The following is a 26,348-nucleotide window of genomic DNA, read 5'->3' on the forward strand; positions in this document are numbered from 1 at the left end:
CCGGCCAAGCCACCTGACTCGCCGAAATCGTATCGACCGATCGCACTGCTACTAGTTATAAGTAAACTATTTGAGAGACTACTATATACAAGAATTAGCCAACACTACCAAACAGCTGGACTTGACATGGCAACCCAATTTGGCTTTAAACCACAATCATCTAGTGTGGAAGCCCTAAGAAATCTACTAAGCTCCACGACTTCATGCGGCAGCAAATACTTTCTTGTCATATCAATTGATTTTGCTGGGTCATTCGACACCATTTGGTGGCCGAGCGTCCTGGCGAGACTACGGCAGGCCCACGTGCCAGAAAACCTCTACAAGACTATCAAATCATATCTTTCACAGAGGATAATAAGCGTCATCGCACCTTATGGAAAACTAGATAGACCTGTTCACATGGGCTGCCCCCAGGGCTCTGTTCTTGGTCCGCTTCTATGAAACATGATCCTTGATGAGTTCCTGGCCATGGACCTGGGCGAAGTCCTCTCCCAGGCCTTCGCGGATGACAATCTTGACGGTTGCTGCAGACAGCAGGGCCCAACTGGAGTACAAGGCGAACCAGGCCCTGAGGATACTTCAGGAGTGGACAAAGACTCATCTACTGAAGATATCACTGACCAAAACTTCCTAAATTTTGCTCAAAGGAACACTAGACCTATGCAGGCCACCACAAATCAAAGTGGAAAATAAGACTATCAAACTAGTGGACCAACTAAAACACATCGGCCTTATACTTGACTCTAAACTATCATTCCAGCACCATCTGACATACATCAGAGCAAAGATTAAGAAATACTCTGCACTTGTGGCCAGAATCACAAGACGAGATTGGGGGCTCAACAAACGCACCCTGTCACTGTATTATAAAACAACCTTCCTACCAGCAATAACTTACGCCTCTCCAGCCTGGTTTCAAAAAGCCGTAACCGCCGTAAATCGACGGACACTGGATGCCACTCAACGGACAGTACTGCTAACTATCACCCATGCCTGCTGTACCACCAGCACTCCCGCCCTACAGGTATTAATGGGGGCCCTTCCTCTGGACTTAGAGGCTATTTGCTGCGGCATCACTCACAGCATTGCAAAAGGACAACCTTGCACCTTCCTTGGTTTTACAGTAAATACAGCTGTGAATCAGAAAGAAGAAAAAATCAGACTACAAAGGCACTTACAGCAGGTGTGGCAGGATCGATGGATTGCCACAACCAAAGGCAAAATTACAAAGAAATTTCTGCCCATCATAGACAGGGTGTACCCCAAGCCCCCACCCTGGTTTCAACCCGGTCTCTTCACAACCTATTTGCTGACAGGCCATGGAGCGTTCAACGCGAAATTAGCATCTTTCAGAATCCTAGAGGACCCACATTGCTCCTGTGGGGAGCCAGAAACCTGGACACACAATGTATGAATGTACCAACTATGAAGACCTACGCTGCAGACTTATGACAGCAACCACATACTTCCCAAGACATCTCGAGTCGCACCTACTAGATTCATGCGAAGAGTACAAGGCACTAGCCAAATTCGCGCAGGAGTTGTTCACCCGGCGCAAAACACGAATTGCTGTTCACAGGGAACCACAATAATAAGGAGAAACTCATGCACGAGCTGCTTACCCTTCCAGCGCAAAACACAACTTCTTCTAAATATAAGAAACTTCAATAAGGAGGGACCTTGCAGACTCTTAGCACAGCGACCTATCTGATAGAGACGCGGAAATATGAATGACGAGTGTGAGGATACCCGCTCATGCATCGCCTGCACAAAAATGGATATACAGTACTAACTACTAGACAGGTCAGGACTGTCCCAGGAATCCCGAACTTTCACGGTTTGGACACTTCAACTACTGGGACTACACGCAGCTTTGCTGCCGACACCATAAGGCGATCTTACACCTGTGCTCACTTGCACAGGGCTTTTACTCCAATTCCTGGGCGGGAGAGAGAGGGGACGGCTCTGCTGTTTTTCTCTCCCCCTCGCCCACCCCTCTTTTCCTCCTGGTGGGCCAAGGGCATGCCCCACTGACCTTCTCTGGGGTCGTCTTCCCTATTGACACCATATTTCTGACTTTTCCCCCCAGCCTTCAGTCTCCTCCCTACTCTGACTAAATATCATAGCGTATGCCCCACACTACAAAAATTTTAATGGTTCAAATCAAGTCACGCATGTCCTTTTGGCCTCTAATAATCTCTTAGTGTCTTACCCTGAAAATCGCTGCGTGTTGCATTACAAATTTTTTTTTTTTTTACATAGGCCCTAGCCACTGAAATCTCAGGAAACTAGGTGGCAGGGCCTGCCAGAGTAAAGCTTCATACTACTGTGTACCTGGTCCGCCTCTACGGGGCCAAGTGCGGGCAACGTTGGGCCTCAGTAGGGATCCAGTGGCTAAATGGCCAGATGAATACGTAACATTACACTTATACAAAATCCATACACTTTTAAATCTCTGGCCTTCCCAGTGAACTGGCACACCTACAATGAAAGCAATGCGGAGATGGGGGAAAAACCCTGGTGCCGTTAGACATCAATACACCTAAACCATTTACGATTTGTAGATGACCACAATGTCATCTGCAAATCGTAAATGGTTTAGATACTCTCCATTCACATTGACTCCTTTCTGCGACCAGTCTAATCTTCTGAAAGCTTCCTCAAGGGCAGCAGTAAACAGCTTCAGAGATATTGTGTCTCCTTGTCGAACACCTTTCTCGATTTTAAATTTCCTACCGTCTTTGTCTAGTCTAATAAAGGAGGTAGCACTCTCATATATTTTCTTCAAAATCATAATATGTGGGGTATCTATGCCTTGTCTTTCCAGTGCTCGAAACATTGCCTTATGCCGTATGGAGTCAAATGCCTTTTCATAATCCACAAATGCCAGGCATAATAGTGTTTTATATTCATTTGCTTTCTCCATTAGCTGTGATATTACACGAAGGTGATCCATAGTTGAGAATCCTGTCTTAAAGCCAGCTTGCTCTTTCAGTTGATTCTCATCAAGTGTTCTTTCTAATCTGTTAGTAATGACCCTTGTGAATAACTAGTAGATGTGGGATAACAAGCTAATTGGTCTATAATTTCCAATTTCTGATTTATCTCCTTTCTTATGCAGCAAAGCTATGATTGCATTATTCCACTGCTTAGGCATCACACCTTTCCTAATGCACTTTGTGAAGAGCCTTGCCAGTTTTTGTGTTATGTCTCTTCCTCCCAATTTTAACAACTCTACAGAACTTCATCTTTCCCCGGGGCTTTCTGATTCTTAATTTTCTTTAATGCATGTTCTGCCTCATCAGGAAGGATATCTGGTATGTGGTATGTGTTGCTAATTTGCAATCCATCTTCCCCACTGCTGGCATCATTCCCTCGCTCCTTGTATAATTCTCTATAGTAGTCTTCTGCCATTTGAATTATGCTTTCTCTGCTGTTTATAAGTACACCATCGCTATTCTTCAGTTTCAGTATCATTTATCTTTCTGTATTACTGCTCGTGGCTGCTGATTTAAATCCTTTGTTTTCCCTTAATGCTTGTTCAACCTTTCTTGTGTTAAATCTTCTTATGTCCTCTCTCAGTATTTTTCTAATGGCTTTGCATAGCTCAGTATACTCAATTTTTTCCTTGTCAGTGTTTATCTTGCTCTTCATTTTTTGCCTTCGGTTCATCATGAGAAGTGTTTCTTGACTAATTTTTTCTTCTTTGGATTTCTTTTTCCCTATAGGTTTCTTGGGCTTTATCACTTTCAGAAAGTTGTAATATTCCTCGTCGATATCTTGGTCCTTAGCAGTCTGCAGAAGCTCAAACTTGTTCTTAAGTTCCAGTACATACTGCTTTTTCTCCTCTTCTGTTATCTCAAAGACCTTTGTATTATTTACTCGAGTCAGTTTTTTCCTTTCCTACATCTATATCAAGTGTAAATCTTACGATTCTGTGATCACTTCCAACATTTACATTATTCAGGACGGTAACATCATTCACAATATATCTTCTGTTAGTGAGGATGTAGTCGATTTCATTAGTTGTTAATCCATTTGGACTCTTCCATGTCCACTTTCTGTTCACCCTTTTCTTGAAAAAAGTTCATTACTGACAATCCTTGAGATTCTGAAAATTCCACATGTCTTTCGCCTCTTTCATTTCTTTCACCAATTCCAAAATTTCCTAATGTTCCCTTTTCTGCATTGTTTTGTCTTTTTCCAACCTTAGCATTGAAGTCCCCCATAATAATAGTGTAGTGGGTTTTCTGCTCATCTAGAAGACTCTCAATTTCGGTGTACCTTTCTTCAACCTCTTCATCATCATGGTTCGATGTTGGTGCGTAAATCATTATAACCTTTAGCTTGTACCTCTTAGAAATCTTGAGTATTAGTCTTGACACCCTTGGTGATGTACTTTTGAATTCCAAAATGTTGTTTTTAAAATCTTTATGGACCAGAAACCCAACTCCACCTTCACTCCTTTCACTGTTTCCATTGGTGTACAGCAGATTTCCACTTGATAAACTTATAAGTGATTCATTTCTTCTTCTTGTTTCAGCCAAACGAATGATATTCCAATTCACATTTTCTAATTCCTTTTCCAGCTCTAATATCCTGTCTTCACTGATGAGTGATCTTACGTTATAACAGGCCAAGTTCAGTTTCCGTGCAAGACAGCCTGATTGTACCCAGAGATTCTTAGCACTCTCTGCTTCCACTCTGATCCTCTCGCTGCCATAAGAGGGGGAGTGAAAGCTGCTGGGGACGGAGGGCCATTTGTTTCGTCATGCTGTCATATGCTGGATGGTTTGGTCTTTTCCTCTTCACGCTGACTAGGCGTCTTGAAGAGAACCACTCTATACGTTCGTTGCCACCTAAGTGACGTAACATGGCTTACCATCGAGAAGGTGTGCATGAGTGGATTTTAGGGAAGCAGGCCAACCGCACTTCTCCTAAATTTTCTATAATAGAGAGATATTGGATCCATCAGTGTTTTAGGCTGAGTGTCAGATAACGCACAGGATACTTGTTCCCCTCTAAGCCACTAATGGCAGGGTCTAATGGAACATCAACTTGATATACACAAAGAAGTACAGCAGCCATCTATGTCAAGGGATTCACCATTTTGTACAAACCTTTATCCTTCTGAACCACATAAGATCACAGAAAATGAGCTTAATGACCTCATCAGGGATCTCGAACTGCCACAGAATAAGGCAGAGCTTTTGGCCTCGAGGCTACAACAGTGGAATCTTCTAGATCATTCTGTGAAACATTTCGTACTCAAAATAAAGACTGTGATAAATTCTATCAAACAGAACGTGAACCTGTTTGTAAGGATGCTGAGGGTCTAATGGCAACAACAAACGTGAGGCATGTTCCTGAAGAATTGCGACTATTTATAGACACTTCTAAGGGTAGCCTTAAGGCTGTGTTATTACACAATGGAAATATGCTGCCTTCAATACCTCTTGCATATGCCGTCCACAAAAAAGAAAGATATGGAAACACGGAGAACATCCTCTTAGGTGTACACTATCAGAAGTATAAGTGACAAATATGTGGTGATTTAAAGGTAATCGCCATTTTATTAGGACTACAAAATGGTTACACTAAGTATTGTTGCTTTCTCTGCCAGTGGGATAGTCATGCCACTACGAGAAGAGGAGTTGGCCTCAACGAAAATCATTAACACCTGGAATGAAGGGCGTAGTATTTGAACCTCTGGTAGAGTCAAATAAAGTTTTGCTTCCACCACTCCACATCAAACTGGGACTCATGAAAAATTTCATGAAAGCTTTGGAAGTGAATTGTCCTGCATTCACATTCTTGCAAGAGAAATTCCCAAGACTTAGTACAGAGAATATTAATGCAGGCATTTTCATTGGTCCAGAAATAAAACTACTTTTCAAAGGCAAACAGTTCGAAAGTGTCATTAGTGATAGCGAGAAATCAGTATGCAAAGCATTTTGAAATGTTGCAACTGGTTTTATAGGAAATGTTGAAGCTGGCAACTACAGGCAGCTTGTGGAAGATCTCATTACTTCTTGTGAAAAACTGGGGCACAACATGTCATTTAAGATCACTCACACTTGAATTTCTTCCAAACTGTGGTACCGTCAGCACCGAACATGGTGTGAGTCCTTCCATCAAGACATTGCAACAATGGAACAAAGATGCATAAAGCAAATGGAGTGCCACCATGTTAGCCGATTATTGTTGGGTGGTGAAAAGGGATGCTCCCGAAGCTGAAAAGAAGTGAAAGGCAAAAAGGTTGTGTTTGATACAAGTATGTTTGTAGTTACATTTTACTGCCATGTAAATAAAAAATATCTTGTATAAATATAAAAAAAAACTACTTTTGGGGGGGGGGGCAATCTGCCATTTTAAGTACCATTTCCATGTTTAGCACCTCAAAGTCTACAAAGTGAACTTACTTTCATGCCTCTAACAAGATATGACCCAAAATTTGTTGTTTAGTGTAATTTGATTTAGCATTAGCATTAGTAGAGGCATTTGATGCAAGAAAGCAAGCTTATGCAGCATCAGCCAAAAAAAAAATAAAAATAAATAAAAAAAAAAATAAAAAAATAGTAAATAAATAAAAAATAACCACTTCCACTTCACCCCTCTGTTCGTTTGAAATACCTGTCCAGCTGAGCCTTAAACTTATTTAGGCTATCAACTTCCACGACAAGGGATGGAAGTCTATTCCACCAACCAACCACCCGCTGGCTAAAGGCAAATTTCCTCACGTCTATCCTACATCTGTCTTTTCTCAATTTGAATTTATGCCTTCTCAGGTGATTATTCTGAGCAAGAGGAAGAATCGAATCAGCATTGAGCATGCTCAAACCATTCAAGGCTTTATACACCTCTATCAGATCACCTTGCCGGTGCCTAGTCTCCAGACACTGTAATTTGCAAAACTTAAGCCTTTCTTCATAAGAGCACCCCTTTGTTCCATTCACTAATCTTGTTGCCCTTCTCTGTACTCGTTCCAGCATCTCTACATCCTTCTTGAAATGAGGCCTCCAGACCTGTATACAGTACTCCAGGTGTGGTCTGACCATTGCCTTATACAAGGGAATAATCACCTCCTTATCCCTGCTAGAAAAATTCCTATATATATCATCGACAATACACCATGAGCTACTCTTGCAGCCCGTCTGCACTGTTCAGAAAACTTCATATCTGCCTGCACAACCACCCCCAGGTCCCTTTCATTCTCTACCACTGTCAGTGTAGTACCACAGAGTTGATATGTTGCTCTGGTGTTGCTGTTTCCCATATGTAGTACTTTACATTTGTCAATGTTAAACTTCATTTGCCACCTCTCAGCCCATCTGCTCAACCTTTCCAGATCCTGTTGCAGTAGCATAGTGTCAGTAGTGTCCTTGACAACCCTGCCAACCTTCGTATCGTCTGCAAACTTGGACATTAAGCTTGATATACCATCATCAATATCATTTATAAATACAGAAAACAATAATGGACCCAATACTGAACCCTGAGGGACTCCACTAATAACATTAGTCCATGATGAGCAGTGTCCATTGATTACCACTCTCTGTCTTCTCCCCCTCAACCATCCCTTTATCCATAGCAGCAATTTGCCTCCAATGTCACACTGCTCCAATTTGTGCAGCAGTCTTCCATGTGCAACAGTATCAAAAGCCTTTCTAAGATCCAAGTATATAATATCAAAGTTATTCCCTGCATCCAGTTCTTTTGTGACTGCATCATAGTATCCAATCAAATTGGTCAGGCAAGACTTCCCCTTAACAAAACCATGCTGTGTCTGAGCTATGACTGAAGTCTTGTCTAGATGATCCTGTAGTGCTTCTTTAACCAGTGCTTCCATTAATTTTCCAGGAACAGATGTTAAACTAACAGGTCTATAATTGCTTGTGTCGCCCTTTGATCCTCCTTTGTGAATTGGGGTCACATTTGCACATCTCCAGTCCATGGGTACTTCCTCTGAGTCCAAGGAAGCTCTCATAATTATGGCTAAGGGTTTGCTTACTTCCTTTGCTGCCTCCTTTAATATAACTGGATAGATCCCATCCACCCCAGGTGCCTTTCTTGTATTTATCTTCAACAATTTCTCCTCCACTTTACTCTCAGTTATTACAAGATTCTCTAGCTTACTGCCAGAGTTGAATACACCTCTGGCATTCCCCTCGCTGAATAACTACTCATGTGTGAATGTCGATGCAAAATATTCATTCAGTTTGTTAGCTACCTGAGCAGGATCATCAACAGTTGACCCATCGATATCAAGTGGACCAATCTGATTCATCCCCTTCCTTCTAGAGTTTACATAAGTAAAGAACTCTTTGCTGTTTTTCTTTGCATCCCTTGCCAAAGATTTCTCGTAATCTGCCTTCGCCTTCCTAACCTCCTTTGTAACTTGGTTACAGATCAATTTGTATCTATCATAGGCTTCTGTGTCGTGTGTTAATTTGTATGTATCCCATGCATTTTTCTTCTCTGCCATATGTCTCATTAGTTCATCTGACATCCACTTAGGCCTAAACCTTGAACAATATTTCTTAGTTGGTATGTAAAGCCTAGTAGCTTCCAAGATAAGTTCTTTGAATGCTTCCCATTTTGAATTTGCTGTTGGTAACACCAACAGTTGGTCACACTGTATAGAATTTAAATACTGTCTCAGTCCATCGTAGTTGCCTTTACGAAAGCAATACCCCTTTCCTTTACCCCTAATGGTAGTTACTTCTTTGAGTAAATCCCACTTCAGAACACTGCGATCACTGCCACCTAGTGGTTCATTTATCTGCAGATTCTTAATGCATGAAGAATCACTACTGATAATCAAATCAAGAGTATTACTCCCTCTAGTTGCCTCCCGAACATGCTGATGTAGAAAACAATCATCCAATAAATCCACAAAAGCCTTGCTAGTATGTGAGTGACCAGCCCCCAAATTCCAGTCAATATCTGGGAAATTAAAATCCCCCATTATAAGACTCTCTGATTTACTGGCCCACTCTATTTCCCCGTACAGTTTCTTATTATACTCATCAGAGTCATTAGGCCTATAGCACACTCCTACTCTTAATTTTGATCTCCCAATGCTTATGTCACACCAAACTGACTCGACACTGCACTGTGCAGCAATGTCGACTGGCTTCACTTCCTTGGATTTTATGTATTTCTTAACTAATAGCATAACCCCTCCTCCCTTCCTACCCTGTCTCTCCTTTCTGTAGACATTGTACTCCCCAAATTCCAGTTCTGCATTCCTTATATCTGTGTGACACGACATCTCTGAAATCCCCACAATATCTGCCTTTGATGTTTTGAGCAATACCTCAAATTCATCAAATTTATTTACTAAACTCCTAGCATTGGTGTACACGCAAGTATACATGCACTTGTTCTTTTTCTTAGCTACCCTAACACAACCTATGTGGTTATTTGTACCCCAATGATTCCCAGCAGTCTCTGAAATATCCTGCATCTTATTTTCCAGTCTGCGGCTCATTCCAATAGAAGCAGTGCAAGAATCACTTTCACCTCTGCCAGTGGCTTCTATTAGTCCTTGTATCCCCCCAATCTAGTAGTTTTCCGACCCACCTAACACTGCCTCGATAGCATCAGCAAACATTCTTGCAACCTTTCTATTTAAGTGTATCCCATCCCTGTAGAAGCAGTCTCTCCTGTTAACAAGTACAGACCAGGCTGAAAAAAATTCTTCCCCTTGAGCCTTGCACAATCCTTCCAGGGCCGAATTGATCGACAGGGCTCTCATCATATACTGCCTCCTATCGTGTCTGGGCAGAATTGCGGACACTTTCAAATTCAACCCTAATTCACGGCTTTTTTTCAACAGTGACCTGTACTTGTTAAGTAATTCCGCCGGTCTCCTCTTAATGTCCAATGATTTCTAATACAATTAGTGATGCAGATCATATGTAGAGATATTTGACGAATACTGAAATTGATATTGATGTTATTATAATAGATATTTTTAATTTTAATTTTGTTTCTTAGATATATTGTTTGGAATGAGTGCACCTGATTATGGGTAAAGAAATGTTTTCCTCTTGGGAAGAAAGTGCTCTAAGACAACTGTTATATTTAGACAGCATTGTAGATTTTTTTTAATATTATTATTGTTAGCTGTAATTTGGCAGGAGTTTTTTTTTTTTTTTTTTTATGAAATGGTTAATTTGTGTGTGTGTGTGTTTTTTTTTCTCCTTTCATAGTTGCTCGGATGCCAAACTTAGATACTATGGAAAATGCCATGAAACTTTGTCCAATGATAGTTCAGGCTCTCTGGGATAATAAAAATTCTCTGTTACAGTTGCCACATATAACAGAAGATATGCTACGGCATTTTACTACACGCAAGGTAATAGCTTACAAATTTTTTTTTTTTTTTTTTTTTCCTCCCTAGGATCTGTATGCTAGTATTAATTTATATGGAAGACAGAATTAGATGAATCAAACCACACAGCTTATAGTTTGTAATTTCACTTTACTGTTAATATAGTGAAAGGAAGAGAATAAAGACAGTACATTGATAGTGATATTTAATGCAACATTTCCTTAAAATAGTTTTCATGGATTCAGATATTGTTGACATCTCAAAAGTTCCAGAGTTCTGGTCAATTGTTGAAGCTTTATAGAAAGAATTGTGAAAAGTGGATGAATGCTGGGTACATTACTATGGTCCAGAAACAAAACAGAGGAGCAAACAATGGAAATGTTCTTCTGTGCCAATTCCAAAAAAAAAGCCAGAGTTCAGTTATCTACCAACAAGATCATGTTTATAGTCTTCTGAGACTATAAAGGTATCATCCTTACAGATTAACTCCCAAAAGAAAACAGCATTACTGGCAGAGTACTACAGAAACCTCCTTGGGAAAGTTGAGAGTTTTCAAGTTGAGGTGACATGGGAAGCTATCCAAAGTTGACAATGCTCCTGCTCACAAGGCTGCTCTATCTACAAATGTGTAACTCTGGAATGTCACTATAGAGAAAAGTATTAAATTTCCAGCAAAGTTTCAAATCCCTAACTCAGATATTTCTAGGTGAGAGTAAATACTTATTGACTGTCTTTCATAAGGCACTCAATTATAAGCAACATCCTACAATTATATGGCTTGAAATGGGGGGGGGGGGAACCTTTATATTATCAATGACAACTAACCCTTCCTACCATGTCTGAATTTTGCTAACTACAACAGGATTATGCTTGTAGGGTGTTATGCTACTTGCAATCATGCTGTGATTGAACAGCCTGAACGAACAAAGGAAAATGCTAAAAAGCAATACTTAAAAAATAGAATGAAATTAAAAGCTGATACTCATTCCAAGAAGCACAACAGCATAGAACCTCACACAAAGTGCAGCTAGGTGAGGAGCGAGACATGGACCCCACACATGTGCAGAGCTAAAATAAAATGTCGATCCTTACTTTAAGAACAAAAATGCAAAAGATAGCATAAAGAAAGACTGAAATCGCACCATCTTATGTGAGGTTCTACACTGTTGTATATGGGGTGAGCACTGGGTTTTAATTTCGTTTTAATTTTATATTTTATTATTGCTCTTTAGCATTTTCTTTTGTTTGTTTAGGCATGTGTAATTACAGCATGATTCACAAGCATAATCATGTTGCAGTTTGTGACAAAATCCCCATATGGTAGAAAGTGTTGTTATTGATATTCATAGTGTAATTAACTAAAGATTGTCTTCATTTTTTTCAAAAATGTATAATTTTGTTACAGATAGTGCAGCACAATCTTGTTTTGCTTTTTAGCAATTTTTGTTTTGTTTGTTTGTTGTTATTTGGTTTTTAGGAGCATTAGCAACTAAGGCCATATTGCTTTGGATATGCGGTGGTCATTCCCTGACCTTTCCACATCCTCCATATTTGGTGGTCACGGGCTCACCCGGTCTAATCAAGAAGCATGTGCTACGCACTGCTGCTTCTGCCCACCTGGCTACGGAGGTGCCATCCCCCCCATTTTATTTGGCCTCTGCCTTATGTTTCACTGTGATGCCCTTGTCTTTGTTAAATTACAATTTCACCTGCTTTTATTTCATTTCATTTCCAAATTTGAGTTTAATTTTTTATAGTTTTAAGTAAAAAATTAAAATCTCTGTCTTGCTTTTCAGTTTTCTTAAGAAGTAGTTCAGGTGTAAAATTTTATTTCCTCCCTACCCTTTTACTCTAAGTTGTGTCCAATTTTATAAGGTGCCTTCTATATTTATATATTTGTACGTAGTTTTTTTTTTTTTTTTATCTGTTGGTCTTTCTTGGTTATATAGGAGCATCCACAGCTGATCCATTTGCTCCCAAGCAGGCTATGTTTGAATTCAATTATACAACTGTTTGGAATCCACAGTAGCCAAATGCTAGCTCAAATCTTTTCTGTGTTATCCTTCTTATTTTACTTCTTGAAATGAGAGTTGTCATTTGCTTTATGGTTTGCACCTGTGTTAAATCTACTTTATTCCAGTTGCACTACATGCACTGTTATTGATTCCTGGAGTGAGTATTAGCTTTAAGTCTTATTCTATTTTTTATTTTTATTATTTCCTCTTTATCATTTTCTTTTGCTTGTTCAGGCTGTTTAATTAAAGCATAATTGTAGATAGCAGTATACTTTACAGATATAATCCTGTTGCATTTACACTGGAATTCTCTACATGGTAGAGAGCATTATTTGTTAAAAGTATATATTTTATGTGTACAGCAACAGGATTATACCTGTATAATGATAAGGATAAAGTATCTAAATAATGATACCTGTATCATTATTTGGAGTGTCCAGTGTACTAATATCTTTCATTTACAAACTTCTTAAAAACAGGTTAACCAAAAAAAAAAAAGTGTGTGCATGCATGCAACATTAATCCTACTTGCACTTCAGGATAAAGCTAATTGTGAAACCCATAAATGTGAATTCACACTTCAATATTCCCAGGGTTGGTGATCATCAGCACATGGTATTCCCAGTTCCTTACTTCCACAGTAATTTATTTTTCTATATATCAGCATTCACATTTTGTTCAATATTGTTATATTACAACACTACACTATCTGAAATTTTATGGGTAACAATAAAACCAGTTCAGGGTAAACATGTTTTGCATTTCTCCCTGTATTTAAATATGCTGACCCAAAAAATTAATGAGAAGCTCTAATAATGTCAAAAAATTAGGTATGCTGCATTTCCTTCAGAATTCCACTAGTTGGTAATATCAGTTTGAGTTGAGCTTGCGTCAAAGTATTTTTGTTTAATCAAAGCTAAAGCATCATCTCTTGATCATAATAACGAACTATGTAGCTGCATTGTAGATCTGGATAATCCACTGACAGTTTTTTTCCCCCTTTAAAAACTCCTTATAAGTAGCATCCTAATTTTAAAAGTGCAGCACCCTAAGCACCGTTTAAGTGACACCCTAATTTTGGGTTCAGGTTAATTCGGGCAAATGTAACTTTTTACCAAAGAAGGAAGGGTCATAATTGATGTTTCCTCTAAGTTGTGTAGGTGCTCAGCTATATGTGGCTGTTTTTCTTCTGCATGTATATACTATTTTGTCATGCACAAGTCAGAAATTGATGTATTACTCATATGTTAGATGTTATAACTCCACAATTATTTCTGGGAACTTTTTAGTTATAACAACTACCACTGTATATAGTAGGATATTTGCTTTGAAACAGTATCATATGAGTTCACTGCATTTCAAATTCCTGTATTTTATTTCATGCTTTTATTTCTTTTCCACAGAAATTGACAGTGTTTTAACATTAGTTTGCAGGAATTTGAAACTTCATATGTTATAGCTGACTGCTGCTGCTTACAGAGCTTGACAAACTGCACTCATTATTAAAAAATTAAGAATTTAAAAAAATCAGTGGGAATATTAGTAATATTTATAATATTCTAACCTTAAGAAGTATTGATTTTTGTTAAATATGAAGTATGCTTTAATTGTAATTGTCTGCATGTATATAACATCGTACTCATCACATTTTTTATATATATATATATATATATATATTTTTTTTTTTTTTTTTTCCCAAATAGTAATTATTTTTGATCCTGATATATGCTACCACCTTGTACTGAGAGAACTTGTTCTTGTTATCTTAAAATGTGCATTTTCTTGAACATTGTACCAGGATATTATTCATATTGTATTAGTCTTACGAGGCACAATCACCAAGGAATAGCACTTTATGGGTAATACTATAGTTAACCAAGTTGTATTGGAATAGTACTGTTTGTTTTTCATTTGACTAATATAAAAAAGCTAGGCTTTTTTGCATTAGTCATAAAAAAAAAAAAAAACAACCCCACCCTTTTATTATACTCTTCCCACTACAAGAAGATACATATCCAGAAAGGCAGTTTATTCAGTCATCAGCAATGCACGGACCACATGTAAACTTCCTGAGCTCACAATCCACACCGTTGTAATTCTATCCTCATATGGATACTTCTCTGCTATTTACATTTGATGAGTTGCCCATTTTTGGACTCTTTCAAATAACTCAGTGTTTTTTCTCAAATAATACCTCCAGACATGAACATAACATTTCAAATGTGATCTCACCATACTATTGACTTGTATAATGGAACTGCAATTTCCTTTTCCCTAGATGCATATGTGTAGTAAATCATTTATAAAATACCATATGCTTTCCTGGCCACTTGCTTACACTGCATGTCTCACTCTGTACCAAAACATTCTTCATGTCTCACTCTGTATCAAAACATCCCAGTCTCTTTTCCCCTTTATACCCTTCAGCTTTGTATACCACCTAGCATACATGTTACTCTCAAGTTTATGAAATATATCTCCCTTGTTTAGAAATAAGATACTGATTTTTTTTTATTTTCTTAAGATTTACAGACATTTGTGTTTAAGTAATGAACTGAAAACAATGCAAAATATATACAGAATCAATTTTTGTTTTCTTGCAGTGATTTTTCAGTTTTATTTCATTTACATCATGGGGGAGAGAGAGAGAGAGATTCTTTACTCTAGTCTTGTCAGAATATTATGTATAAAACTGACCTTTTATATTTTGTAGCGAAATATCCGTAGTATAAGGCAGTTGGCATCTATGAAGTCAGAGGAAAGAAGAGCAATGCTTCGAAGCTTGAGTGATGAACGATGTGATAATATTTTGAATGTCTTAGCAAAAATGCCTCTAATTGAAGTGGAAGTTAGATCTGAAGGTAAGATTACTTTCTGAATATATTTATTGTTTTGTTTTATCTGACATTTGACCCAATAAAAAAAATGGCATACTTGTCATAACTGGGGTGCATTTATGCATCTTGTGTCATTATTACAAAGCTAGGCTTGTGGGAGGATTACTTTATATACATAATGTATGCTATTTTTACATTATCATTTAAGTTACATTATTTCAATAATCATGCAGTGTGATTTAACATACACTAGTAAAACAAAATCACAGCTATCATTAATCCAGTTACATACAACATCGTGTTTACCAGTGTTTGTGTGCATATGCATCTTGAAAAGCTAGAATTGATACTTTACGATATATTTCTATAAGTGAATCAGTTGCTGGTTGCTATACAAGGGTGTATGAGGGAAATACCACTCCCTCTCCATATCTTGCTGTTAAAAAAATCGAAAGGAATATAAAAGTAAACAATATATTATGTGAATGCAAAAATGAAAATCTAAGTGAATCATAGTTTCCAATTTTTATACAAGTGCATATGGAGAAAAGGCTACTCCCCTTTCCCATATCTCACTCGTCGTGAATCAGAAAGTCATGTAAAAAGAAATGACGACACGTTGTTCAAAAATATATATGTTATTAAGGTTACCAGGTGTCCAGTTTTGAACCTGGACAGTCTGGTATTTGAGCTTACTGCCTGGTAAAAAAATATTGAGCAAACTGATATTTTCTGATTAAGTAAGTATTATCATTTTATATGTTTGTTAGTTTAATTTTAGTTATATAAAGTTTTCATTATGGTTGTTTTATTGAGTTTTAATAAATTTTGCAACCATTGTTTCTGTTTTGGTGGAATTGAATTCTTTAATCTTTGTTATTCTTTCAACCAAAAGAGTGAAGTTTCAACTGTTTCTTTCATTGAAATTTCAATTTCTATGGAGAGATGAACACAGCAGTTTCTGTTATGTTCATACACCTTTAATTATATAATATCGGTGTAAATACACCATAGTTAACCCATAGATTTGAGCTACGATTGTAGCGTAGAAGGCATCGTTTTAATTGTATCTCATAATGTGGTTGCCTTCACAACAAGATAGCTACTATTGAATTACTTCAAATAAATAACGCTTCTCTAGTAGAGAAGGCTACTGTTATTTATTTTCAGCGGTACCACCACCCAGACGATCGTTTCGAAGCTTTTTTTGGCTTCGTCATCAGTGGGCGGGCAGGTACCCAGGTAATACAACAAGCCATCTCAGTTGCGAAGTTATATCCACATTATGAGAGATGCCAGAAGGGTGTGGTGGTAATGTATTTTTTATTATCAAAACCCATAAGGATTATGCCTAGTGCATTTAATTTTCCAAATACATTACCACCACACCCTTCTGGCATCTCTCATAATGTGGATATAACTTCGCAACTGAGATGGCTTGTTGTATTACCTGGGTACCTGCCCGCCCACTGATGACGAAGCCAAAAAGCTTCGAAACGATCGTCTGGGTGGTGGTACCGCTGAAAATAAATAACAGTAGCCTTCTCTACTAGAGAAGCGTTATTTATTTGAAGTAATTCAATAGTAGCTATCTTGTTGTGAAAGCAACCACATTATGAGATACAATTAAAACGATGCCTTCTACGCTACAATCGTAGCCCAAATCTATGGGTTAACTATGGTGTATTTACACCGATATTATATAGTTAATTATCAAAACCCATAAGGATTATGCCTAGTGCATTTAATTTTCCAAATACACCTTTAATATACAATGATGAGTGATCAAATTTTCAGTTTAGTTCCATTATATTTTAATTTATATTGCTTTTCTCCATTGGAAATTTTTTTTTTAAATGATAAAATTTTTTTGTGTGTGTTTTTTTTTTTTTTTTTTTAACTGAAACTATTTAGCAAGCCCTTTCTGTTTGAAGTAATTGAACAAAACAAAGCTGCAGAATTTCAAAACCAATTGCAGTCTGGTTTTTCTGTGGTCACCTTGCAGTCCTGTCTCTGACACACAGTTATTTTCCCTATTATGTTTTTGTTAAAACATCAGAATAAAATTCACTTTCGTTGCTCTTTTATCATTTGAATGATATATCTTTGTATATTCCTTTCCTGTTTGATAACAACAAGATATGCGTGGGTCATATTTCCTCCCTATGCCCTTGAATAAAAATTGTAAAGGTGAAATATTCATCTGCTGTATTATTGAGTCAAATCCCTGCATTTGTGCTGGCTGAATTAAACATTTACAGCAGACTCTCAATTAACTGGGATCGGATTAACCGGGACACTTCAAGACTCCAAATGAAAAAAAAACAAAAACAGAAATCATAAAATTCAAGTAATAACTAGAATAGGTATAAACAGATATTTTGCAAGTCGTAAATAAGTGACAAGCGGCATTATAAGTCGTCATTGGCAGATTAGTGTACCTATTATCTTGCAACCCCCGCCGTCTTCACATCCGCCGCTCAAAAAGTGGGGGGGAGAGACCAAATGTTTAGTTTGTTTTAGTGCATCGAATCGATTATTGTGTTCCGTTGCAGCGCAAAAGGATAAATTTTGTTTCGTTATTTGTGTCAGGGATGTCAGAATTTTTTTTTATAGTATTTTTTTTTGTTTAGAAATCGCGAACCATTATAATGTTTGTGATCAAACCATACGCAACATCGTAAAAAATAAAGAGAAGCTATTAGATTTAAAATTGACACCGCATAAAATAAAGGGAAGCATCGTATTGGACACGTGATAAGTAAGTTTTTTTCGTTTAATATCTATCGCCATATTTTTTTACATAGGTTGCCCAACATTTTTCGATACAGTAAGTCCCGGACTTAAGCAACTACTGTTTTACGTAAATTTTTTTTCACTCAAATGGTTTTTTTTTTTTTTTTTTTTTTAGGATTGTAAAATTTAAAACAAACAAAAATAATAAATAAATAAAATAAGCAATCAATAATGACGATCACGGCACGCACAAATTGGACAAATGAGATATGGAGTAACAAGCAGAAAAATAGGAAAGAAGAGAAGATTCTTACAATTTATTTATGGTTTTTTTTTTTATATATATATGACTGAAGATTTCAGTAAAGGGGACACATTTCACCATAATAACGTAAAAACCCACAGAATTCCATCTATCGGTATTATCGCAAATGCAATAAGATCGAGTTTACTACCAGTTTATAATTAGATGCACGAACAGAAAAGCTCAATAACCTGGAAGGTGCAAATTGTTTAATGGCAATGACCTCCAGAAATGTGCTTTAGTAAAATGTGAGTTCGCGTGAGGTGATAGTGTGTTTCCTCCCCCTTAACCCTGTGAAGTTCTTTTCAGAAAATTTCATTTTGACCGTTATCATGGTGCCAACTAAGAGAATAATAAGCGACAGCACTTCTAGTAAATCTATCAACAAAAGGAAAGCCATCGATTTGGATCAGAAAATTAAACTAATAAGGATGTATGAAAATGACCAAACATTAACAAGTATCACGTGGAATTCAGTTTGTCAATAATAATATAGTAGCAATATGTTGTTAGCCATTCCCGAGTTATGTAACACTCGACGAAGTAAGAAGTCCTGGAACATATCTCTTACGTATGTTGGGGACTTCTGTATTTTTGAATTAACCGGGAAATCGATTATCCATCATTTGTTTTTTGCCATCTATCCCGGAAAATCAAGAGTCTACTGTATAATGTCTATAAGTTGATTTGAATAACATCATGTTATTTTGTTACCATGTTAGTGTGAATCACAGCATAAAACTGTTGATGTTTTAACCCCTGGAAGGGATGCTTTCAGTCAGCTTGATGCTGCAACACTGATGTAAGATACATTGATACACCTTTAAGTATGCCAAAAAAAATTGATAGTTCTTTAAGTGGATAATTTTAAAAATAAAATCTAAGTTCCAGTTTAATTCTAACAATAGAAACTGCTAGCTGAAAATGTCATTATACTCATTAGAAAACTACTTTATATTAATTTCTAATAAGTTCTCTAAACATATGTTAATAGTATAAGTATCCACTAGTTATAGAGACAGGGCAATTCATTTTTTGAAACTTTTTTTCAATGTAGAAGAATTTAGAGTTATAATTTTAAATAATAGCCATAGAACTTGATCCTGCTATTCCTTCCCACAAGGAATCTGATTTGATTTGCTGGTTTGACTATTGCAGAAAATAGTAGTAGTAGTAGTGGCATGTGATGCAAGAAAGCAAGTGTATGAGCTTATGCAGCATCAGCCAAAAAAAAAAAAAAAAAAAATCACACCATTGCCTCCAAATGTCTGTCCAGTTCCTCCTTAAATTTATTCAACCTATCAACTTCCACAACGAGAGATGGAAGTTTGTTCCAGCAATTAACCACCCGCTGGCTAAAGGCAAATTTCCGCACATCTATTCTACATCTGTCTTTTCTTAATTTGAATTTATGCCCCCTTAGGTTGGTAATCTGAACAAGTGGAGGGATCCCATCAGAATTCAGTGTGCTCAACCCATTCAAGGCCTTATATACCTCAATCAGATCACCCTGCAGGTGCCTAGTCTCCAGCCACTGCAATTTGCAGAACTTAAGCCTCTCTTGGTAAGAGGATCCCTTCAATCTCCTCACCAATCTTGTTGCCCTTCTCTGTACACGCTCAAGTAAATCTACATCCTTCCTAAAATGAGGCCTCCAGACCTGTATGCAGTACTCAAGGCGTGGCCTGACCATTGCCTTATACAGAGGGATGATTACCTCCTTTTCCCTGCTAGCAAAATTCCTATATATCATTGACAAAACCCCATGACCTGCCCTGGCAGCCTGTCTGCATTGCTCAGTAAACTTCATATCTGACTGCACAATTACTCCCAGGTCTTTTTCATTTTCTACCACCTTAAGTGTAGTACCACACAGTTGGTACATTTCTCTGGGGTTACTTCTACCCATATGCAGTACTTTGCATTTGTCAAGGTTAAACTTCAGTTGCCACTTCTTAGCCCATCTGCCCAAATTATCTAGATCCTGTTGCAGTAGCACACTGCCATCACTGTCATTAACAACCCTGCCAACCTTTGTATCATCTGCAAACTTCGACATTAAGCCTGATATACCTTCATCAATATCATTTATAAATATCAAAACAACAGTGGACCTAACACCAAACCCTGTGGGACTCCACTAATAACATTAGTCCACGAAGAGCAGCACCCATTGATTACCACCCTGTCTTCTCCCACTTAACCATCCTTTTATCCATTGTAGCAACTTACCCTTAATACCATTCTGCTCCAATTTGTACAATAGTCTTCCATGCGCAACAGTGTCAAAAGCTTTCCTGAAATCCAAATATATGATATCAAAATAATTTTTTTCATCCAGTTCCTTTGTAACCACATCATAATATCCTATCAAATTTGTCAGACAAGACTTTCCCTTAACAAACCCATGCTGTGTCTGAATTATTGCTGCAGTCTTGTCTAGATGATCCTGCAATGCATCTTTAACCAGTGACTCCATTATATTATTTTACCCGGAACAGAAGTTAAACTAACTGGTCTGTAATTACTCGTGTCACCCTTCGATCCCCCTTTGTGAATTGGGTATACATTTGCACATCTCCAGTCCGTGGGAACCTCCCCTGAGTCCAAGGACGCTCTCATAATTATGGCTAAGGGTTTGCTTAGTTGCTTTGCCGCCTCCTTTAATATAACTGGATAGATCCCATCCACCCCAGGTGCTTTTCTTATGTTTAACTTCAACAATTTCTCCTCCACTTTGCTTTCAGTTATTCCAAAATCATTAAGTATCCTGCTACAATTTGATAACCTTCCGCCATTTTCAAACCTTAATAATTCCTCATGTGTGAATGTAGATGCAAAATACTCATTCAGTTTGTTTGCTATCTGAGCAGGATCATCAACAGTCGAACCATCGATGTCAAGTGGACCAATCAGATTCATCCCCTTCCTTTTAGAGTTTATATAAGTAAAGAAATCCTTGCTGTTTTTCTTAGCATCTTTTGCCAAGGATTTCTCGTAATCTGCTTTTGCCTGCCTAACCTCCTTTGTCACCTGATTACAGACTAGCTTATATCTGCCATAGGCTTCTGAGTCGCTTGATAATTTATATGCATCCCATGCATTTTTCTTCTCTATTACGAGTCTCATTAGTTCATTAGATAACCATTTAGGCCTAAACCTTGAACAATATTTCTTAATAGGTATGAAACTTTTAGTAGCTTCCACGATTAATTCCTTGAACGCTTCCCACTTAGAATTTACTGTTGGTAACATCATCAGTTGAGACCACTGTACTCACCTTTACGGAAGCGAAAACCCTTTCCTTTACCCCTGATGGTAATTAAATCTTTAAGTAAATCCCACATCAGTACACCGTGATCACTGCCACCTAGTGGTTCCTTTATCTGCAAATTCTTAATACATGAATGATCACTGCTGATAACCAGATCAAGAGTATTACTTTCTCTGGTTGCCTCTTGAGCATGCTGCTGCAGAAAACAATCATCCAATAAATCCACAAGTCTGACTAGTGTGTGAGTGACCAACCGACAAGTTCTAGTCAATATCTGGGAAGTTAAAATCCCCCATTATAAGACATTCCGATTTACTAGCTCACTCTATTTCTCTGTACAATTGTTCATTGTACTCATTCGAGTCATTAGGCCTATAACACACTCCTACTCTTATTTTTGCTTTCGCAGTGTTTATGTCACACCAAACTGACTCAACAGTGCACTGTTCATCTATATCAACTGGATGCACTTCTTTTGATTTTATGTTTTTCTTAATTAACAGCATAACACCACCTCCCTTTCTATCCTACTTGATGCAGTAATACCAGAAGATAAAGCTACACCTGTCTGTAATGTAGTGAGTGAATGAATGAATTGAGGTGCAGAATAGAGGTCTCTTCAGCATTGCAGAATAGCATTCTCAGTACCCTCTTTGTCATTCACAACCAGTCGGGCTGGTCCTTTGACCTGTGTTTTAGGTGTGTTTTGGGTCTGTGTTCTATGGTTTTTAGTGCTGGTTTTTTTTTTTTTTTTTTAATTCTCCCTTATATGGATGGTTATATCATATTATGAAGTATTGGTGAGTTGTTTGGTACAACTTTTGTGCTTTTCTGTGGAGGGATTGCACTGTTATTACTGTTTTTGTGTTCTTCATTTTAAAAGCATTGTTGTTCTTCCATTGTATTCTGTGGGACTTATTCACAGTACTTATATCATAGGCTTCCTTTTCCCCCCAGATAATTTGGTTTTTTTTTTTACTGTATTTATTTGCTTGGCCCTGCCTCTGTGGAGGTAAAGTTTAAATACTGTACTTCTGAGTACTCTTTGGTCCACTTTCAGAAGTCCTGTTTTTGGGATTGACATTTTGACTTCCAGGATTTTTTTTTTTTTTCCATAAAACTTTGGCCATTATGCTTAACCATATCTGCAGCCATTGCTTCTTCCTAGTTCTTATTGGCAGGAAATCATTACCTCCATTAATATTTTTGGAGAGAAAATCATTTATTGGCTGCCATTTTGTGAATAGTGATTCCTGGTGTTTTTTCCCCTATAATAGTAAAAATGCAAAATTTCTATAAACTCAGTACATTAGACTAATATCCTCTACTATAATTTGAACATAATGGACATACAACATATGTTGGGCTAGTTTTGGGCCCAGCTTTGAAGAGTTCTTGTGGCCTTCTCATTAGTTGAACATATAAGGTGACAGTTGTCATGGCATTTCCAGGAAATTACTTAATTTTGACATATTTTTGTGACACCCTACGTCTTATAGTTATTTTGTTAAAAAAGAAGAAGAAAAAAAAAAAAAGAAATTTGGCAAAATTTTATTTTGCCTTCAACATTGTCCATATTTGATAACATGGCCACTACTGTATCTTCTAATAATATACAAACTGTATATACCAATTAAGTGTTACCTCTAACCCAATCCAGATACTTACTCTCAGTCTCTGCCCCTTTGGACAGCATTTCCAGAAGTACTCTCAATAGTCTTATTTTCTTTCAGGGCAGAGCCCATCACCACCAAATACGTAGGATGCGGAAAGGTCAGGGAATGACCACCACATATCCCGGAGCAATATGGCCTTAGTTGCTAATGCTCCTAAAAACCAAATAACAAACATCTTTCAGAGCAAGTTGTGAACATCCTGCTTATGTTGCGTTTATTTATATGTAAATCATGTGGCCATGTTATCAAATCTGGACAATGTTGAAAGCAAAATAAAATTTTGCCAAATTTGTTTCCCTATTTTTTTTTTTTTTTTAACAAGATAACTATAAGACAAAGGATCGTCACAAAAATATGTAATATCCTAATATTATCTTTGTAATTTGTAAACCTTTGTTTTCACACCTATTAAGTTTGCTATATACAGTAGCCCTCGATTTAACGGACTAATTGGGGGAAGGGGTGTCCCCCATTACTAAAATCCATTAAATCGAATGTGTTTTAAAAACATATATTAATAACGAACTTACAATATACAGGATGTATTAAAATGTTATTATAATGTATAAGTATGAATAAAATATTATTATAATGTACATTGAATAATTTATGCACGTTAAAAATGTGTTAAAAATATTAGTAGAGGCATACGATGCAAGAAAGCAAGCTTATGCAGCATCAGCCAAAAAAAAAAAAAAAGAAACACTCCCATTTCACCCCTCCGTTCATTCCAAATACCTGTCCAGCTCAGCCTTAAATTTTTTAGGCTATCAACTTCCACAACAAAAGATGGAAGTCTGTTCCACCTATCAACTATCTGCTGGCTAAAGGCAAACTTCGGCACTTCTATCCTACAACTGTCTTTCCTCAATTTGAATTTATGCCCTCTCAGGTGATTATTCTGAGCAAGAGGAAGAATCCCATCAGCATTGAGCATGCTCAAACCATTCAAGGCTTTATACACCTTGCAGGTGCCTAGTCCCCAGACACTGTAATCTGCAAAACTTAACCCTTTCTTCGTAAGAGCAACCCTTAAAATATACACTGTTATATAAAGCAACCCTGTTATATAAAATATAACAAAATATAAAAATAAATTTACTATAGGAACCAAACTTTATTTTAATTAAACACTTCAAAAACTATACAGTGTAACCAATGGAGTGTTTAACCACTTTTTTTTTTTTTTTTAATTTTTTTCCTTAAAGCTCACACAAACTTGTTTTCAATGTGAACATTGGTTTTTTTTCATTTAAATTTTTGCCTTCAACAGGGACGGGTTTTTGCATTCATAAAGGCGACTGCGGTGGTCTGAGACGGTATTTAAATTCTATACGGTGAGACCAACTGATGATGTTACCAACATAAAATTCAAAGTGGGAAGCATTCAAAGAATTAATCTTGGAAGCTACTACGCTTTTCATACCAACTAAGAAATATTGTTCAAGATTTAGGCCTAAATGGATGTCAGATGAAATAATTAGACATGCGGCAGAGAAGAAAAATGCATGGGATACATATAAATTAATAGGTGAAACAGAAGCCTATGATAGATATAAGCTGGTCTGTAACCAAGTCACAAAGGAGGTTAGGCAGGCAAAGGCAGATTACAAGAAATCTTTGGCAAAGGATGCAAAGAGTTCCTTACTTATGTAAACTCTAGAAGGAAGGAGATGAATCAGATTGGTCCACTTGATAATGATGGTTCAACCGTTCATGCTCCTGCTCAGGTAGCTAACAAACTAAATGAATATTTTTCATCTACATTGACAGATGAGGAGTTATTCAAGGAGGGGAATTCCAGAGGTGTATTAAAGTCTGGCAGTAAGCTAGATAATCTTGTTATAACTGAGAGTAAAGTGGAGGAGAAATTGTTGAAGATAAACATAAGAAAGGCACCTTGGGAGCAGGAAAATTAAGAGAGCTTCCCTGAATTCAGGGGAAGGTACCCATGGACTGGAGATGTGCAAATGTGACTCCAATCCACAAAGGAGGATCAAAGGGAGCACAGGTAATTACAGACCTGTTAGTCTAACTTCTGTTCCAGGGAAATTAATGGAGGCACTGGTTAAAGATGCATTGCAGGATCATCTAGACAAGACTTCAGTTATAGCTTGGACACAGCATGGGTTTGTTAAGGGGAAGTCTTGTCTGACCAATTTGATTGGATACTATGATGTAATCACAAAGGAACTGGATGCAAAGAATAATTTTGATATCGTATATTTGGATCTTAGAAAGGCTTTTGATACTGTTGCACATGGAAGACTGCTGCACAAATTGGAGCAGTGTGGCATTGGAGGCAAATTGCTGCTATGGATAAAGGGATGGTTGAGTGGGAAAAGACAGAGAGTGGTAATCAATGGACACTGCTCTTTGTGGACTAATGTTATTAGTGGAGTCCCCCAGGGTTCAGTGTTGGGTCCATTGTTGTTTTCTGTATTCATTAATGATATTGATGATGGTATATCAGGCTTAATGTCCAGAGACAATACAAAGGTCGGCAGGGTTGTTAATGACAGTACGCTGCTGCAACAGGATGTTGAAAAGTTGAGCAGATGGGCTAAGAGGTGGCAACTGAAGTTTAACATTGACAAATGTAAAGTTTTGCATATGGGAAGCAGTAACCCCAGTGTAACGCATCAACTGTGTGGTATTACACTGACAGTGGTAGAGAGTGAAAAGGACCTCGGAGTAATTGTGCAGGCATATATGAAGTTCTCTGAGCAGTGCAGATGGTCTGCAAGAGTAGCTCGTGGTATCTTGTCTTGTCAATGATATACAGGAATTTTTCTAGCAGAGATAAGGAGGTGATTGTACCCTTGTATGAGGCAATGGTCAGGCCACACCTTGAGTACTGTATACAGGTCTGGAGGCCTCAAGCCGACCGGGCTAGCCGGGTGGGTAAAGTGCTTGCCTAGCAACCCAAAGGTCACGAGTTCGAATCCTGCCTCAGGCTTGGATCAGAGTACTGCAAAAACCTTGGGAGGTGCATTATGGCCACAGAAGCCGATGCGCCAACAACTACAAAAAAAAAAAAAAAAAAAAAAATGGAGGCCTCATTTTAAGAAGAATGTAGAGCTGTTGGAATGAGTACAGAGAAGGGCAACAAGATTATGAATGGAAGAAAGGCTTAAGTTTTCCAAATGACAGTGTCTGGAGACTAG

At 37.6% G+C, this 26,348-nt stretch overlaps 1 protein-coding gene across 1 annotated transcript in view; it reads left to right on the forward strand.

Annotated features, from left to right (window-relative positions):
* Window positions 1-26,348, forward strand: part of Sec63 (translocation protein Sec63) — a 237,335-nt gene that overhangs the window by 149,934 nt on the left and 61,053 nt on the right. Inside the window, exons 12-13 of the mRNA XM_090379377.1 lie at window positions 10,218-10,363; window positions 15,068-15,215. Coding sequence (XP_090235503.1) covers window positions 10,218-10,363; window positions 15,068-15,215 — 294 coding nt within the window. The remainder of the gene's footprint in view (window positions 1-10,217; window positions 10,364-15,067; window positions 15,216-26,348) is intronic.

This window comes from Mastigoproctus giganteus, chromosome 8 (genome assembly GCF_048544385.1).
Source record: "Mastigoproctus giganteus isolate SK-2022 chromosome 8, ASM4854438v1, whole genome shotgun sequence".
Taxonomy (NCBI): domain Eukaryota; kingdom Metazoa; phylum Arthropoda; class Arachnida; order Uropygi; family Thelyphonidae; genus Mastigoproctus; species Mastigoproctus giganteus.